This window comes from Brachycentrus maculatus, unplaced genomic scaffold, assembly GCF_059751285.1.
Source record: "Brachycentrus maculatus isolate JH-2025_06_01 unplaced genomic scaffold, ASM5975128v1 h1tg000472l, whole genome shotgun sequence".
Lineage (NCBI taxonomy): Eukaryota > Metazoa > Arthropoda > Insecta > Trichoptera > Brachycentridae > Brachycentrus > Brachycentrus maculatus.
In genome coordinates this window covers 88,396-108,595 of record NW_028281219.1, presented here as the reverse complement: position 1 = coordinate 108,595, position 20,200 = coordinate 88,396, and the positions used below count along the sequence as shown (strand labels likewise).

Genomic DNA, 20,200 nt, shown 5'->3' with positions numbered 1-20,200 from the left:
CTACACTAACAACACATTTATGATTATAAAATACGTTCAGATCACTCACCGAATGTAGGGGATGTTGGCAGGGATGTGGTACTTAGAACCAGGATCGAAGTCCATTTCTGAGCGAAGTACGGGAGGCTTGATACCGCTGTATTGTTCTCTGTTAAAGAAAAAATGTAAGGTAATATCACAATTATAATCAAATTCTAAATACCACAAATTCAAACCTTATATTGCTTTAGTATACAGGGTTAAAATCCTTATTACTCATCTAAAAATCATCATCGAATCCTTATCTGCACCCAATCATACACAAGGTCCTGGATCGTATAGGTGCAATGCTAGCTTGATTGTTACATGCATAAGGCAAGTGATCAATCCTGCGCTTCAGGTACCTGGCCAAGGTAATATTTAAAAATTTATTAGGGTGAAATTAACTAATACTTATTTTAGACTCCTCTGAGAATCGAACTTGGGGCCTTTTTGGCACGGTAGCTAAACGCGCTAGCAATTATACTACGAAGGTAGAGAAATCATTATACTTATACAGATTTTTTTAATTAATTTTTATATTGAGATTAAACAGCTATCGTAAATGTATAAAATATCAGGGTAAAAAACTACTTTATTTTTAAAAAAATACTTTTTTTGTTTGCGAACTTAAATACCAAAAAAATTCACGTGCTGAAATTTTAGTATCCTCATTTCATCGTCTTATTTTTTTCTTTGTCTTATTTTTTTTATAATTATTTTTTTTCCACATCTAAGGCTTCCTTGATTCCAATTTTGTATTCGGCAAGAGAATGGTTAATAACAAAAATCGTTTTAATTTAAATGTTACATGGTGAATACGTTTTCTTACAATACATAGTGACGCATTTCGATGCATTTCGTATCATTTTCAAATATCGTATGATTCACAGAAGGTAGGGTATATGAACAACATGTTAAAATGTTCAATCTGGGTATTCTCCAATTAGGGGTAATTTATAATTTTATTTAACATGTTGTTATATAAACATTAAAAATGGATAGATATTACCACAAAGTGACTGCCGAATCGATTAATGAATCAATAATTATACCTCAGCCTCCACCAGTGACAGTTGTACTGCTCCTTCCTGATATCCTTGGAGAAGACGTCCCATCTCCATTTGTCCATGGTAAGGGCGAAGGGCAGGAACGCCACCTTGTCCATGGCCATAGCGAAGAGGTAGTTGGTGTCGTGTGCCAGGTCGTTGATCGACTTCTGCACTAGTCCCAAGGTCTGCAGATGACGAGGACTGGAAACTGATAGAGCTATTGCTTCCCCAATAGCTTCGTGGAAACCTAGAAAAAAAAATTAGTATGAAAATTCGATGTGCTTAAAAACAGAAGAACGAAAACGTTTAATGAACACATATTGACATCTCAACATAGATGAAGAAGAATGGGGAAATCTAGGTACAGGTTATATGACCAGTCATATTTTGGTTTAAGTGATCACTTTATACACATGTAACATTCACTATTCTACTCATTATTTATACCACACTACTCGAATGTCGGAAGTTATATATATTCTTAAATATACATGTAAGTACCTTCTCTCGAACATGGGTACTCTACACCGTCTATGGCTGAGATGAGTAAGATTTTTATTTAGGAAAAACCTTCATAAAATGTGATTATAATTCTTCCCAAATCACTCAAAATACTTTAAATATAATTACTCAAAATATTTTACATTGTCAATAATAGGTAGAATTGTAAATGGTACTTAAACCAGCCTATGACAAGTCGTAAGCCCTGTAAATACACAGACGTTCATATTTTTCAATATTTTGTTGAGATACGAATATAAATATGTACCTAACTCCTATATAAATAACATGGAATTGTGAATGAAGATTTCAGGACAGTCTAATTCTGCTATTTAAAAATATTGATTATTGCAATTATTTATTTTTTTACTGTCTAATTTTTGCTTACTTTTTTTGCTGTCACTTATGAAGTTCTTTCTTAATCTCCGATTTAATTTTTGTCATTTTAAATGCAACCATATGTAATTTATTGTTTTAGATAATTTATTCCATTTATTTTTATTTGATTCAATAAAGTTTATTTGATTTTTCCATCCCTTGATTAAAAGATAATACTGAGAATTTGGTTGTTTTTTTTTCTATTTTCCACATACCTTGAATGCGAAACGCATTAAAGTAATAAAAAACGAGGTTCGTAGAAATATTTCATATAATTTTTGATGACTCACAGTTTTGACACTAGTTCTCAGTCATAGAAAGTGGGTCTCCAAAACGAATGAAGATTATAGAAATAATAATGAAAACATCTTGCAAAAATATTACATGTTATGACATAATTTCATAATGGTATAGAACAGACAAAGATAAACACCATTCCTGGTGGAGAATTGTCTTTTATTCTGCGATTTGTACATAATGTCGTTTAAACAAACCCATTTGTAAAAATAAACGTAGAATGTGAAAAGTGAAAATGTGACATTGTAAAGAATGTTTCGTGGTCGAAAGTAAAAGAAAATATTAAAAGAAAAACAACTTCAATACATAATAGAACAGCCGCTAGTATAGTATATTGAAGAGTGAAAAATAATAAATGATTGTAACTGTTAATTAAATATTTTAATAATACAAAAAGTACAAATTATCGTTGAGTGACAATTTATTTTATATATATTTTAAAAATCAGTTTATATGTATTTTTAAAATATTTTTTAAGTAATTTTTTTTTTGTAAATACCACTGTTTTGTAAAATCTATTGTAATACGTGTTTCAATGGATTCCGCATCATTTTCCAACACCTATTGTCTACATTTGTTCCCACTGATTAAAAAAAAAAAGAAACAGCTCCTAATAGCTTCATCCTTCAACGTCACAAAGATACAATTCTAAAATTTCATCTTAACTTTACATACGGTATCGGAAAATGATGCGGAATGCATCGAAGCATGTGAGACATTATATTTTAAGAAATAGTAATATTGTCCGCCTCCGTAGTGTAATGGTCAGCACGCTCGGCTACCGTTCTGGAGGTCCCGGGTTCGATTTCCAAGGGGGGTAAAATAAATATAAGTGATTTTTTCACTGTCATATTTATTCAATATTACCCTGGACTGGTACCTGAAGCGGAGGGCTGATCACCTTTCCTTCATGTGTAAACGATCAAGATAACACTGCGTTTATATGACGCAGTGCCCTATGCACCATTGGGGTGCGGATAAGGGTTTTATTATTATTATTATTATTAATATTAACCAAGTAAAACTTAAGATAAAAATATATTTTTACACGTAATATTTCGTGAACGTAAATAATTGGTTTAGTAAAATGTAAAGTTTTGTTTTAATTTCCGACGTTATGCAATGTAATAAATTTGTTTACCCACTGTAAATTTATGTAACAGGTAAATTAATGCGTTTGTCGTCATTTTACCAAACAAATGCTTTACATTATATCATTTACCATCACGCTGGGTACGAGTGAATTATATATTTTAGTTTGAAGAACGCTAATGGAGAAAACTTTATAATTTCGTAGTTTAGCATAATTTCATTTATGCGCCGCAAATTTGGCTCAACTGCTGCGGTTTTTAACGGTATTTGAGTACTAGTTAATTCTTTTACTTAACAGTACATACGATTAACACATGAATGTCGTTGACCGAAGGGCTTAAAACAATATTTTGCAATATGTAATTTTCTATTTTTAATTATGAAATTTTCTTGTTAGGTAAGTGCTATTTTTGTAATAATACAAATTTTAGAATTTTGAAGCATTAATGTAATTATTTATGTTGTAACGGAAAAGAGAAGAATAGCGGTCATCGGGAAACACCGGCTACAACCAATTTTTAAATCTTACATATCGCTCACTCCTTTCAACAACGTCATAAATAAAAAATCGTCAATTTTCTGTTGTGCATATTTTCGGAATGCCCAGAAAATGTATTATATCCCAGCAAAAGTGGCATATTTCTAACTTAATATTTACCCGCTACAGGGCAAAAAGTGTTGTTTTTTGCATTTTGAAGAAAAGGTTTTGTTTAATTATTTTTTTAAATATACTAAATATTTTTCAAATGTAGAAAAAACCTTCAGGTTTTAACCAAAAAGATCTGTTGCACAGTTAAAAGTTCAATAACTGGCTTGATATTAATTTTTAATACACTTAATTATATTCTTAAACATTAAAAACGATCTCCTGAATAATCAAGTTTTTTTTATTTGACGTTGTTGAAAGGAGTGAGCGATATGTAAAAGGTATTTGATCGAAAAATAGTGATCATAATTTGGCATTTGCTACGTTTTTTTGTAATAACAATCGAAATACAATATATGTTGAATTTTTAAAGAAGTTTATGTATCTCTCTTCCGCAGTGTAGTGTCCGCCTCCGTAGTGTAATGGTCAGCATGCTCGGCTACCGTTCTGGAGGTCCCGGGTTCGATTCCCAAGGTGGGTAAAATAAATATAAGTGATTTTTTCACTGTAATATTTATTCAATATTACCATGGACTGGTACCTGAAGCGGAGGGCTGATCACCTCTCTTTCATGTGTAAAAACGATCAAGATAACACTGCGTTAATACGATACAGTGCCCTATGCACCATTGGGGTGCGGATAGGGGCTTTATATTTATATTTATATATTGGTATTTTTCTTCTTTGTCAGCCGTCTCTCGACTGCTGGATGTAGGCCGCTTCTAGACTTCAGACTTCTCTTGTTTGGGTTTTTCAATCCACTTACTACCCGCGATGGGGACAATGTCATGGGTCCATATTTTCTGAGACTATTCCTCTCTTCATATCCTATGGTCTGCATCGCAGAACTCTGGATGTGAAGAGATGTCTGTCATTTACCTTTCTCGCAACATGACCTGCCCATTGCCAATTTAGTCTGGCTATATGATCTACCATATCATCAACTTTTGTCCCATGTCCCAATCTACTTCTTTGTCCGGCGTCTGATACATAATATCTTTACCATGGATTTATTTAATACATTTTACATATTTATCAGAAAATTGTTGATAGATTTCCACTAGATTTCCATAAAGTTCTAATGATAATAAGAACATTGTTAATCTATTGACAACTATCAACCAATGTATTTACAAACAGAGATATTTTACCTATCAATGAATAATTGAAACTGGAAATGGTATCGAATATTGAAAAAATATAATTTGTTTTATATTTTACAGTTTTTGTGATGCAAGTAGGTACTATGATCCTATTTAACATTAAAATATATAACATTCCGGTGACCGCCATTCCCCCGTTCTTCCCTACTTTCTACAATAATACTGTCACGTGGTCTTGTATTTTTATATAATAATACTACGTATAGAAATTTTATATCGATTAGTTTATATGAGAGTATAATTTCTCACTCAGACTGGCTCAATCAAAGATATAAATTATTCACCGTATAATTATGTGAATCCAATCGGATTTTGACTGCAACATCCGCAACAGCATCATTTAATATGAAAGCATTATCACCTACTACTTTTTCATGTCGTTATCATAAACCGAAGCGAATTAATTAATTGACATCTTATGTAATAAAATAATTTAACAGTAACCTGGGAATATATAGGTACAAAAAAATACAGACCTTATTTCTTGAATTCACAAAACATTAAATAGATTGTCTTTATGGCAAAACCTAAAAAAAACGGATTCAAGAGATTTAGACAGCAAATACTCTACCCTTTTACTGTTGAAATCCTCATTTATTAGTGAATTATTATAGTACAACGATCAGGGTTCATGTACCAAAAACCTCACAGCAAACACAGCCTCATTTTTATCAGTTTAATTAAATTTTGCTAAAACATATTTTCAAAAGGAATTTGTCTTTGATTAAAATGATCTAGTTATTCACCTGTCACATATTTGCAAAATGTAAGGATACATCGTTAAAACATTTATCTTAAAAATATGTTTTCACAAGAATGAGTTGTGATAGTTATATGATTATTCATTTGCTACTTACTATTAATTTTTTCAGCTTTTCTTCAATAATTGATTACTATTAGAAATAAGAAAATATAATGCGATACGAAAAGAAACTTGACTTACCGAAACTACAATTTTTGTCATGTGAGAATTTATCATGAAATTAATATTTAACCACATGTGTAGCGTACATTTAATTATTGTTGAGGTCCAGGAAGAAATGTTTTACTGGATCCTATCCTACTAAAATTAATATCTAGCTTCTATTAAGTTCTTATTCCAATATTTACATTATTCAATATCAAATCGATAATCTGTTACTTTTTATCGCATTCGTGTCAGTCGATAAAAAAGCTTAATAATGTATACAGAAAGATCAAAATTTGAAAACAATTTTAATATACATGTAAAACATATTTATGAATTTTCGGTTAAATTCAGAATTCCTTTCTTTTATATTTGATGGCAATCAGAAGAAAATTTAATTTATACTTTTTAATGATATCTAAAATAATGAATAAGCATCGTTTGACATTTCGGACCGTATTGCAGCATTCATCTCCTGAAATGCATTACCGTCATATTAAATGATCGTGGGTGATTTCAATATAAGTTATTTAATGCACATTGCTCTTTGATCCTCTTACGATTTATGTATCAAAGTAATACAGTATATAAGTGTAAGAAAAAAACATACATTGCAAAAGATACTGGATGATATTAAAAAGATTATCAATTTCAAGTCATCCAATTAAGAGTTGCAAATGCACCGGACCAGGGATCAACAAACTTTTTAGTGAGATTAACTAAATATTACATTCAAATAATCTCAAATATTTACAAAACCACAAAAAATGATACTACCCAGAAGTAAAAAATCACCGTCAAGATAATATTTTTAAAAAATCACTATCAAATGTAGCTATCTACTTACTTTTTTTAAATCACTGTTCAAAATTTTAGTTTCATGATTTTTCATTGATATAGACTAAAGAAATATGAAGAAGAAAAGTCTGGGAATTTACAAGGCTTACAACATGTCATAGGCTGGTTTAAGTTTAAGTACAAGTAGTGTGGTTGTCAATCATGGGTAAAATGGCGAATGTCAAAAGTGTATAAAATGATCTATTAAACCACCCTATATAGATCATGAGCCCTGTAAAAGGCTTCTATATTCTACTTCATCTTTGTTGAGATTTTGATAAAAAATCTTGATAAAAATAACTCTTGTGAATTCCAGAATTAGTAAACGGAAAATTTGACTCACAAAAAAATTGTGAATAAAAATCAATTTTGTGATTTACCCTTTTCCAAATTGAGCTGTGATTGTGAAATCTTTTAAGTATGTTCGATTATTAAGAAAGCTGAGATAAGCATTATCGATAAAATTAAGAAAGGTGTGTTGAGATGGTTTGAATATGTAGAACGAATGAGTGAGGAAAGAACGGGAAAACAAATGTTTGAGGGGAATGTAATTGGAAAAAAGAGCAGAAGAAGACCGAGAAAAACATGGCACGATCAGGTATGCCAAATACTTGAAAGTGGTCAGGTTAGGAGTCGTAACAATCTGCGGTTATGTATGAGGAGATGCATGAACGTGGAAGAGGCGAATAATGTTTGCAAGGACAGAGTGGTGTGGCGTTCTATTCTCTCTGCCTACCCCTGCGGGGAAGTGGCGTGATGGTTAGTAAGTTAGTTAGTTAGTTATGTTCGATTATTGTCTGACGTTTTATTTGATTGATGGAAGAAAAGGTTCTTAATAGTAAGTTTATAGAGATTTTAGAACCTTAAATGCTTGTAAAAAGAGACCCATGCGGCTCGAAAACCGCAGTCTGCTGACCCCTGCACTGGCGAATAAGCATGGAAGTAATTTTGTATGTATTTGTATTTATTTAATAATACTTTCACTTGGAAAATAATATATTGTACGTTATGTATATGTTCGTTGTACACTTACATACATTACACATACTTTGTTAAATATTTCTTACCGTAGTGAAGTGTAGTTCATATGATCTTGTGTTTTTACAAACGCACAAGAAATTAATGATTGAGTGGATTTGTTCGTTTTCGAAACACATTTACACGGTCAAAATAAGATTTTTTCCCTTCATTTTATAATTCTGCTTTTATTAAATGTTGACTGACTTTCTATTATCTCTGTCTATCCCTTCGGGGAAGCAACGTGATGACTTGTTAGTTAGTTAATATTTAAAGCTGGAAAACTATATTATTGCTACCTCCATAGTGTAGTGGTTAGTGATTCGATTCCTAAGAGGTTAAAAATAAATATAAATTAATTTTCACGTTAAAAAATATTCAATATTATTCTGGACTGGTATCTGAAGAGCAAGACTGATCACCTTTCTTTCATGTATTTATATATCAAGAATACACTCCTTCTATACGTTGCAGTGCCCTATGCACCATTGGATACGGATAAGGGTTAGAAGAAGGAAATTTTGAAATACAACGGCATTACCAAAACATTTTTTTAAACATTATTTTATAAACGATTTATTTGATACAATTTAACAGTGTAAAACGTACTTTTAACGCAGTAGAGTTATACCATGCAGCCAAGAGCCGATTTCTATTGCGTACAGTTAGTAGATCAGGCAGCCGGTTGCGACCGAGTAAGAGTAGTGCGAGTACGTGTATGGATGTAATGTAACGTGTGATGTAACCGTTCCGGTTCTCAGTCGCTTCTAATTGGAGGAGGATACAATACGGAGGCTTATAGAAATACAGATAAATTATCACTTAATCAAAAACATATATATTTTTTTAAACGCAGTGGTATTGAAGATATGGTTATTTATAAATAAATAACCATGAAAAAATGTGAGTTGTCATTCACCTTATATGTAGTTATATAAACCCTATTATTGATTCAAATTTTACTTGCTAAATACCTATACCACTATAACTTAAAATCTATTATGACACTTGTTTCGAGCCATTTTCAATTATCATCAAATACTCATTGATAACGATGTTGAGTGCATCGAAATACTTGTCATAGTTGATTTTAAGAAATAGTCGTATTTACCAAGTAAAATTTAAATAAATAAAAAAATCTTATTTCATTTTAAACAAAAGTTTCGTGAAAAATAAATCCTGTTCTAAGACGTGAACATATTTCCTATTTGATAAAGCTAAAAAGTATAATATGGAGGGAAAAAAACATGTTTTTAATTTTAAAATGGTTTAAATCACGGCACTAATTATGGATGAAAAACTGTGAACTTCAAAAAAAAGAATCTAAATTGCTTTGCCTAATTTAAGAACCGCAAAAGGGGACAAATCAAAGATGTGCATAATTATCCTGAAGCTTATGTTATGTGTAAAAACATGTGTAATATGGCTAGTTCTATAAATTTCCAACATTCTCTTATTTCAGAACGAAAGAAAACCATTTTTTTTAATAATAAAGGTTATTCATTAATCAATTTAAAATTTAAAAGATATTATCTCGCATTTTAAATTAACCCCCCTCACACTTCAAGATGCCGTGTCTCTCTCAACGGTAAAAATATTATTTTTTTCACATTTACTAAAATCCAAAAACTTAAAAAGAACTACCGCATCACTGGAAAGGGTGGTTGTATTATTTGAAAGAGACTTATATACAACTTTGAGTTTAAAAAGCCCATGCAAAAATAAAAAGTTTCTTTCGTAAAATAAGTAATTCGAGAATTCCTGTTCCTTTATCTAATCTTTAAATAATATGAGTAACTATTTCCAACAAATTACGTAAATTTAATATGAAATTATCTTGAAGCTACTTAGGGCTAATGTTCACAAAATAAATTGTATCGCGCAACTGAAAAGTTTATGGTCTGATCTCTACAATTCACAACTTTATGTAAAAACTTTAAAAAAACTTTTTGAACACCCATTTCTACATTTTTAATATGAATACACATATTTAAAAAAAAAGTCCGATTTGACGGGCGAAATATAAACGTTTATTCATAAATCCTAGTACTTATGGTACTATGGAGATACACTATCGACTATCGATTATACTTCGTCGTCGGACTAATTTGCTGAATACCTCATGTGCGCACCACCTCTAACAAGAAACAAGCATGTAACTACCATAATTATTATATTACAAGTAGAAGTTGTAATATAATAGCCAGTGGTTTAACATAAACTACTAGGTGTACTTACTATGTAGTGCGTATCTACGTAGAGATGTGAATAACGAATAACTGTTACATTTTCGGTTACTCGATTGGTACATAATTCGTTGCTTTTTCTAGGTTGGTTATAATTATATTCACCTTAAGTTTTTGATGTCAAATTGTCAAATTTATTCTTCTTCAAACCCTTGTCTACACCCTACTGGTACATAAGGCACTGCATCATACTGTTATTTGGTCGTTAACACACGAAAGAAAGGTGATCAGCCCTTCGCTTCAGGTACCAATCCAGGGAAATATTGATTAAATATTAGAGAGAAAAAATCAATTATATTTAATTGACCCCCTCCTGTGAATCGAATCCGAAACCTCTAGAACTGTAGCCAAGCGTGCTGACCATTACATTACGGACGCCGACAAATGTATTTGGAGATAGAAAATCGCATTAATCAACATAATTTGTGCACTGAATGGCTTGATTAGCTTTATATGATCGAATCCAATAATCGAATTAAGTAACGACTTGTTTAAAGAAGCCGTATTTAATTCGAATGTCCATGTCTATTATAGTGCAAGAAATTATCTAAACTTGTTACTATAACCTAGTTTTGTAGTTTTGCTTGGTTGTCTACTAATACACTTACGCTAGTGTTATGTCATTCACGTCTAGTCGTGTTACGTTTCGATATAATATAATATTTATTTGAATAATATTTTTCACCTATATATCTTTCGATAGTAAAAACATTAATTGATATTTTTAATAAAACAAACAAAAATATCACCAATTTTCTTTTTTAATTCACCAGTAAGTATTCACACAAATCTTAATATATGTACCAAAAAATACATTATTTTAGCGAATTTATAATTTTGGGTATTTCATAATTACACCCTTAGTTAAATACGTTAAGTTAATGACTACCTTTTTTACTAAAAAAAATGATTTTAAGGGATGAAAACCTTTATTTGGACCATTACATTTTTTGTTATGTATTGATATAAAATTGAGCCTGTTTCATAAATTGGTTTGTATACTACAACTGTTTAGTTTATAATTTTTAAATATGGTTTATGTACGACGCCGTTTGCAAAAATTATAACATCTTTCAATAGGGTGATTAATTTTGCGCCACCCTGTATTAGAAATAAATAACATATTTTGACTCAGATTCTATCAACGATATTATTAGTAATACTAGTAAGATATGAGCAGCCTGATATTATACATTATAAAATTTAGCATAAGTTTAACTGTGAATTAACGGTACTGATAAACTTTCACTGTGAATAGCGAAATTATTAACGGTTAAATTACTGTTGATAAATAAAGATCAGTAACCTCAAAAAGATAACTGTCGTTTTCAATATGACAGGTGTGAAACGGAAATGCGTCCTAACAATGGTTAAATGGATTAATGATTTCAAATTTATCACTTTTTTTAAATTTTGCTTAGGTAAGATTTAGAATATTCATATAAAAAAACTATAAGTTAAGTAAATAAATGGTATAAGTAAATTAGTTTTTTCTATCACATTTATCTGTGAATGTACATTCTTAAAATAAACGTATATTGAATAAATAGATATTTAATAAATGATGAAAGAAAAAGCTTCATCCATTTTGATCCCTAAAGATGACAAGGTGTTTTTTGAAACCAGTTGGAAAAAGTAACAAAAATGAAAATAGTTAAAAAAAAGTTAGGTTTTATTTTATAAATAAAAATAACTGTTTTAAATATATTCCATCTAGGGTCTATTGTTGTCCAGTTAGGTGGTATATATACTAGGCTTTGCAGACATCTACTTAGTTTACTGAATAAAGCATCTGATAGGGGATGAGAGAACTTGAGTTTGAAAACTGGTGGTTTGTCTTTGATATGATGAATTCATATTTTTGTATTTTTTTTCAGTTAAATAAAATGAAATTAAGAATACAGAATTCTTATAAAAAATCTTAATGGCATATTTCTGATACTAAAAAAAGGAGTAGCAATTTTTTATTCTCAGACAGGATAATTCACCTTATGGACGATATTTTATATACTTCACCAATTCTTAACCGAGGGAAACACTGTCAGTCAAAATTCCACGTCTATTAAAATTACAGCTAACATACGATATGAGTCCAACAATAGTGCATATACGCATTAAATTAAATTAATTTCAATAAATTAATGCAAAATGGATATTCTATAATGGGCAGAATGGTGAACGTTACACAAGTGCATAAAGCGATCACTTAAGTTAGCTTAATACCAAATGTTGTTAAGCCTTGGAATATTCGAAAATCAATCTTCTTTCATATAAAAATGAAAGACGCTTCATTTAATGTTGAAACATTTACAATACATTAAAAAAAAAACCTTTTCTTGATTTTGAAAAATTTAATAATTGTGAATTTTACATAAGTAGCTCTATTCAATGCCGAAAGAATGAATAGTCAAATGATCGAATAAATTTTATTCCTAACTGAAAGTTTGTTCGCGATTTTTTGAGTCAATCATTTAATGACATTATTATGTTTTAAGTTATATTGATTTCAACTTGAGTGAATTATTACTTCCCATGATATTATTGATGAATTGACCTGGTTTTTATGAACAACGTGTGTAAAAAATATCACCGGAAGTAAAGTGTTGTATCTTTTTTTATATTTCCTCTTGATTTTATCATTGTTGAGTTTAAAACAAACCCGCAAGTTTCAAAATTAGTAGACGTATAACAATCTTTACACGCTATCTTTAGAATAACAGGTTTGTGGTGGTTTGTAATACCGGTGTTGCTAAAATTTAAGCATCCGTTATGAAAATAGATTCACAGTCATGTTAAATATAAAAAATTACACCTGTGTTCATAAACGTACATGAATATTTATTTTTACAAAACTTTTTGAAGTATTGTTCTAAATGCTTGTTTTTTGTGTTAAATACAAAAATATAAATAATTTAGAATTTTAATAACAAAATTTTAATTTTAGTATTACTCAAATTCCTTGAGCCTTAAGGTTTAGAATAATCCTAAATATTGAATATTACTGTGTAAAATTTGTGTTCGTAGCTTTGTTCTCAAGTAAATATTGTTTTTAACAAATACCTAAATTATTTATAACTAAAATTCAAAATACTCGTATAAAACACCTACGAAATATTCAAGATAATTCAGATATAATTTTTAGAGGATTAACATAAATTTACTGCTTGACTTTAACGCACAGCTCAATAAATTAATCGTTCTTTCAATGAAAATAAAATTTATGAACATAAACTACGCTTTTTTTCAACCCTAATATATTTTCACACTTCATACAAAGGTATATTAAGAAAAACTAATTTGAGCAACTAGGAGCCATTTTTCCAAAAACAGATCCATCAAAACAAACCAAAAAATAGCTAAATATAACTAGGCAACAAAATGTGTATTGATTAGTGTAATTAAATGTATATTATCACTTATAAAAAGCGGTAATTACAATACTATTTTTTCCAATTTGGTATTATCTTATTTAAGTCAAGAACACTATCGTTTAATTTTTATTGATGTAATCTTTAATTACTTAAAAAAATCCATTAGAAAACACTAACTGTTAATCTTCTAACTTAACACGTTCTGTATGATTCTGCTGACGATATTGTACAATTCAATTCCATTTTAAACGCGGTAATTAGAATTTATGGTTGGGCAATGAATAAATTGGTCGAATGAAATATATCGCTCACTCCTTTCAAGAACGTCATAAATCAAAAAACTTGATTTTTCAGTAGAACGTTTTTAAAGTTTAAAAATATAACACAATGTATTAAAAATAAATATCAAGCCACTTATTGAACTTTTTACTGTGCAACAGATCTTTTTAGGTAAAACCTGAAGGTTTTTTCTTCATTTGAAAAATATTAAGTATATTTTAAAAAATAATTAATCAATACCTTTTCTTCAAAATGCAAAACCAACATTTTCTGCCCTGTAGCGGGTAAATATTAAGTTGAAAATATGCCTCTTTTGCTGGGATATAGTACATTTTCTGGGCATTCTGAAAACATGTACAGCCGAAAATTGATGATTTTTGATTTATGACGTTCTTGAAAGGAGTGAGCGATATGTACACAAAACGAAAATGACCAGAAGCTATAAAGTTGTGCAATGTTTGTGTAAAATGTGTCTGATTTCGTAGATCTTGCTGTGTACATTAATCATCTAAGCAATCGCAACATATTTACTTTAATGTTTTTTTTGTGAGAAATTTATTTTATTATCAGTTGTACTATTAATTTGTTTGTTTTAAAAGAAGCTTTTTTTAATTAAATACAACTTTATTGCAATATTAACACTTTGTTGCATTATTTTAATGATCTATTATTAAAAACAAATTACGAATAGTTTTAAAAGATAAAACAAATGTCCACGTGCCAACAAGAGTGAAAATGGTATAATTTTATATTTTATTTATTGTTTCGGCATTAACTTTGTGGTAAGACATGTTACAATGATTAAAGAAAACACTTTTTTTTACCACTTGAGTTTTATTAAAGACCACATGTTTCAGAAGTTAAACTTCCATCATTCAGGTCTGTATAATATAGTTGTTATACAGACCTGAATGATGGAAGTTTAACTTCTGAAACATGTAGTCTTTAATAAAACTCACGTGGTAAAAAACAAGTGTTTTCTTTAATCATTTATATTTTATATTTACCATAAACACGTGTGGACGAAAAAGTAAAAATATGATAATAAAATTACAATCCTTGCTATATAAACATTGATAACAAATATTACAAATACAATTTATTAAATACTTAATAAAACATTGAAGTAAAATGTTGAAAAAATAACTAGTTTTCACGACTTTTATTAAATTTGATCCATGACCGAGTTACACCATTACTGATACCATAAGTCTGATGATGTCTGTAACGACGAAACCTTGTCAATGTTAAAAAACATGTTTTATAAACTAACCAACTAAACATTACCGCGCTTCCCCGCAGGGGTAGGAAGAGAGAAAAGAACGCCTAACCAGTATGTCTTGCATCTTCTCACACATACACACCCGCCGTTTATTCCTAACCTGACTACTTTAAATTATTTGAAATACATGATCATGCCATGTTTTTCCATTGTTTTATCATTACATATGATGCAGTTAGTAATATAATAATTATTCAAAATTTGGAACGTCTATTTTTAACAAAATAACAGTTTTTTATGCAGGTTGTGATTTCGAAATTGTTGAACAACCAAGTAGGTCTAAAAGTTTTCACAATTTGAGAATCATAATTATATTTTTATGAAATGATATTGATAATGAATTATGGAAATTGATGGCTGTCAAAATTTAATATCGATATCCCCACTTTTCACCTACTTTTTTTTAGAAATTATTGCACGTGTAATTTTAATAAACTTAATAGGCGAACGTATTATTATGTATGTTTTGGAAGTATTCATGTGTCGAATATTCGGGCCATTGAGGAACCAGGCCAATAGAGAGTAGAACTAGTTTCCGTGAACTTTTTGTGAAAATATAATATATGTTAACAATATCTTGAATATGAATATTTAAGAAACGTCTAAGACATTATTACCTTTCATTAGAATCCTAACTGTCCATTAAACCTCATCCCTTTAGCTTTTCCCTCTACCTCCTTCCCTAAACTCCCTTTTCCTTTGCCTTCCTTATTATCATCAATTTTTAATTTTCATAAATATTTCATAAACATAAGGTAGTTAATAATTCATACAGCAGTAGTAATTTTAATATATAAATTATTAATGTTCGATTTCAAACACCTATAAGATATAAAACGTTTTGACCAATGTCACTAGTCTGTTTTTGGTTGGTTAGAAGATATTGCTTTTTAGCAATAAGCCCACCAATGTACATATTTATTTTCTGCACATGAAGTGAAATAAATAATTATGTCAAAAATTTTCTTTAACAATATTAAAAATCACTATTTTGTATTGATATCAAATGTGGATAAAAAAAATATGAGATCAGGTAGTCTGGGCATACGACCCGCCATTGGCTGGTTTAAAAGATTATTTTGTACACTGAGTAACATTCATCATTCTGTCCAAATTTCATCAAAGAGTTAATTAGAATTTATAGCCTTTACTTCTAAAAATATCCATATCTTTCTTCATCTATGTTTGAGATATCAATGCAAAATTATATAAAATGATAATAAATGGACCAAATCTAGAACTTGTGAACATAAATTTTGACACTCAACATATTGTGAGTAAAAAAATGGTCTAAACACAGTGCGGTGTTTGAAAATGATGCGGAATGCATCGAAACACGTGTCACAATAGATTTTAAGAAAAAGTGGTATTTACCGAGTAAAACTTAAATTAATAATGGATAGATATTACCACAAAGACCAAATTAATGCAAAAATAATAATTCACTTTTAATAAGCGTTTTTTGCAAGTCATGGAAGATGTACAAGTATTGACAGCCGATAGCCTAACGTGATGAAATTTTTTAAATTTTAATCACACGTCTTTATGAAATTTAAAATTTCTTGTAAAATTAGTTTTACCACATGGTGCTTTGAAACAATTGTTCCAATAAATCACGTTCAAAACTAGGAAGTAAAATTAAATTATATTAACAGTTTCAATGCATAAGAAAGTTATGTACGTAAGTGGAAACATGGAATGGTGCGGAACTTTACTTGCTAAATATTCTTTGTTAAAGCGTGTTTCTCAAACTTTATTTATTTTTAATCATATTTATTTATTTATTTCCAATCATTAAGATCGATACTGATAATATGATTTATTATATCAGACACAGGATTATTCACTTTAAGGATGAGATAAAAGTCAGTTAAAAGCTGGCGCTACAATATGCTACTACACTACGCCATACTTCACAAATGTATTGAAAACCTTATCAATATGTGGAAGGATCTAACACCATTGCGTATACCTACTCGTGTACAGGTTTCAAGAATATGGATGTTCAATAATGGGCAGAATGGTGAACGTTACACAAGTGTTTAGAGTGATCGCGTAAGCCAGCCAAATGCTAGATCATAAGCTCTTTTATGCTCAGTCTTTCATCTTCTTTTGTATTAACCTTTTCATAGCCGCAAATAAATTACGCCGCAGTGCTCAACAGGCCAAGTATTTTTTTGAAAAAAAAAAGTTGTCTAAAGATTTTTTTTTTGTTGTTTTTATTGAATTATAATTTACTTACCAAATATTATATCCCGCATCGATTGTTAGAGTTTTATTCTTGAAGTTAAACCAGTTTCAAATTTTCAGGGTTGTCACACTAAGTCGCACACGCAAGTTTTTATTAAATTTAATATTAACACACAACTATTATTTATCAATGGAATATTTTAAAATAATAAGAAAAACACAAAAAAATTGAGCAAAATAAAAACCCCTGGCGTTCAAAACAATCGATTAAAATAATCAATATTTCAAGTGGTTTGAGTGGTAGCCCTAATGACATCTGTCAACTGTCAGCTGAAAGTGATACCGATAAATCACTTAAAAGTATTTAAAAACTTTATAAAATATTTTGTGACAACTTCAACTGATGGCAATGTATGTTCCGTTTTTGACAGATTGTCAATATGAGTTAAAACTGCGGAGTAATACGTCATCAAAAGTACTGACGAGATATCTCGTCTCTGGCCATACGGGCACTCCGCTATTTGCCGAGATATCTCGTCTCTGGCAACCATCGGGTTAAAAGAGGAGATAGAGACCATGAAAATATTGGTTTATGTATTTTAATCAAAAACAAAAAAGAGTTTCTTGAATGTTTTTTTTGCTAATACATATGCACATATATAGATATGCACATATCCATCACCGAAGATGACAAGGTGCTCATCGAAACCGGTTGGAAAAAATACTAAAAATAAAAGCTGTTATTGTCAATATTTGAGTTTTATCCGATAAAATCTATAAAAACTGCCATATAATATCAGCAAAAAACATAAAAAATCTAAAATTTCATCTTATTTTATACATATAATAAAATAACAACTGTAATATATAGTTTAATCCACAAATATTTTGTTTGACCAGTGAACGGGTTTCGTCATCACCGACATCATCAGACTGGTCAGACCAGTGTGACGATATCAGTAACGACGAAACCTGGTCACGGGTCAAATAAAATAAATGTGGAAAAAACTATATAGTTGTTATTTTATTATATAAAATTCAGTTTCACCAAGAAATGTCAGTTGGTACATTACGGAAATTCATCTCATTTGTTAAAAAAAATAACAAAAACAAGAATTTTTATTCCTGTAAAAGCTTTTGCTTCCAGATTTTGGTTTTTCCTCTTACTGGTGTCAGTAACATATTTAAGTAATTCGCAATAAATACCATCGATTGAAATCGATGAATATTAATATTTTCATGCTTGAATATTTATTGGTCGCCTACCTGGATTGGCTCCATCCCTGAAGACCTTGGGAAGATGGCTGTACTGCAGGAAGTACTGGATATGGGAGACCTCATGATGTGCAGTCACCAGATCCTTCATTGTTATTTGGGTACACATTTTGATCCTGAAAAACGACAACGCAAATTGTTCAATAGAATTATCTCACTTACTAAATTAATTTTATTTGAAGAAGTCAAATAATTTTCTGAATGTAACAAATATATCCACTCTTCTTATTGTCAATAACAAAAATTGCAATATTTTCCTTTTTTCACTCTGCAGTTTAATTTTTTATTTACATGTTAGATATACATTACTGCCATCTTAAGAAAATTTTTATTAAATTAAATAAAAAATATATTGGAAAAATGGTTCTGATCTTTGATTAAAAGAAAATTGGTACATTTGAACATGTCGTTCACTCCTTTCTACTACGTCAAATATCAAAAAACTTGATTTTTCAGGAGATCGTTTTTAAAGTTTAAGAATATAATCAAATGTAATAAAAATAAATATCAAGCCACTTATTAAATTTTTTACTGTGCAACAGATCTTTTTAGTTAAAACCTGAAGGTTTTTTCTCCATTTGAAAAATATTTAGGATATTTAAAAAAAAATAGGTGAAACTTTAAGGTTTTTTCTCCATTTAAAAAAATATTAAGTTTTTTTTTTTAAATATTTAAACAATTCCTGTTCTTCGAAATGCAAAAACAACACTTTGTGCCCTGTAGCGAGTAAATATTAAGTTTAAAATATGCTGCTTTTGCTGGGATATGTACATTTTCTGGACATTTCGAAAACATGCACAACTGAATTTTGACGATTTTTGATATATGACGTTGAAAGGAGTGAGCGATGGGTTTTTAAAGAAAAAAATTCATATGAAAAATGCATTGTGGAATTATTTAATGTGGGTTCTCTGCGCAGTTATTTATCTATTTTCCATATTTTTAAAACAAATATAATTCGAGTTATTTAAGTTTATATAATATTTCAAGTGATTACTCAGGGTGGTTAGTTTACCTATAATCTTGTCCGTTGCAGAAATCCCATGCTGAGGGTTGGCAGTTCACATCCCTTTCTGGGGGCCTCTCCAGTATTGAACCTTCCCAGAAAGCGGGAGGGAGAGAACTCATGTTCAACGAGACAAAGAACTCGTCCGCCAGTTGGAATATTGTTTGTGGCGTGAAGCCCTTAAAAATAAAAGGATACAATCATTAAACACCGCAAGAAAATATAAAGCAGAAAAAATATAAACCTGTGTAACCACGTGTTATTGTATGAATCACAACATTTGACGCAATGTACCCCAGACATAATTGCGTTGCGTCTGTTCTGCGATTTTTAAATAAGAGAACGTGTGCGTCAGTGCTTAATTTTATCGACAAAAAAGGAAATTTAAAGGAATTTTGTAAATCTACGTTTCTTGCTATTTCTTTATGGGTGGAGACTGACCGAAGCCATTTCGTCGTAACGTAACATGTTACAATACGAGCATTCGTATAGTCAGTTCAGCGAGCCGAGGGCTCCATTCATAGTTTTGGATGCTCGCTGATGCTCGCCGAGAGCGATGTTACGACGTTACGTTAAGTCGAAATTCTCCGGTGAGTCCTTACCTCATGCTTTCGTTATGCATTCAAGAATCACCAGTTTAATA

General features: G+C 30.1%; 1 protein-coding gene across 2 annotated transcripts in view; it reads right to left on the bottom strand.

The window, feature by feature from the left end:
• LOC148302209 (angiotensin-converting enzyme-like) overlaps nucleotides 1-20,200 on the bottom strand; it is a 197,396-nt gene that overhangs the window by 140,984 nt on the left and 36,212 nt on the right. For both annotated transcript variants that reach the window (XM_088271947.1, XM_088271948.1), the window contains exons 6-9: nucleotides 19,567-19,736; nucleotides 18,543-18,667; nucleotides 1,074-1,317; nucleotides 50-148 (exon numbers count right to left, since the gene is read on the bottom strand). In XM_088271947.1, the coding sequence (XP_088128073.1) occupies nucleotides 50-148; nucleotides 1,074-1,317; nucleotides 18,543-18,667; nucleotides 19,567-19,736 (638 nt within the window). The remainder of the gene's footprint in view (nucleotides 1-49; nucleotides 149-1,073; nucleotides 1,318-18,542; nucleotides 18,668-19,566; nucleotides 19,737-20,200) is intronic.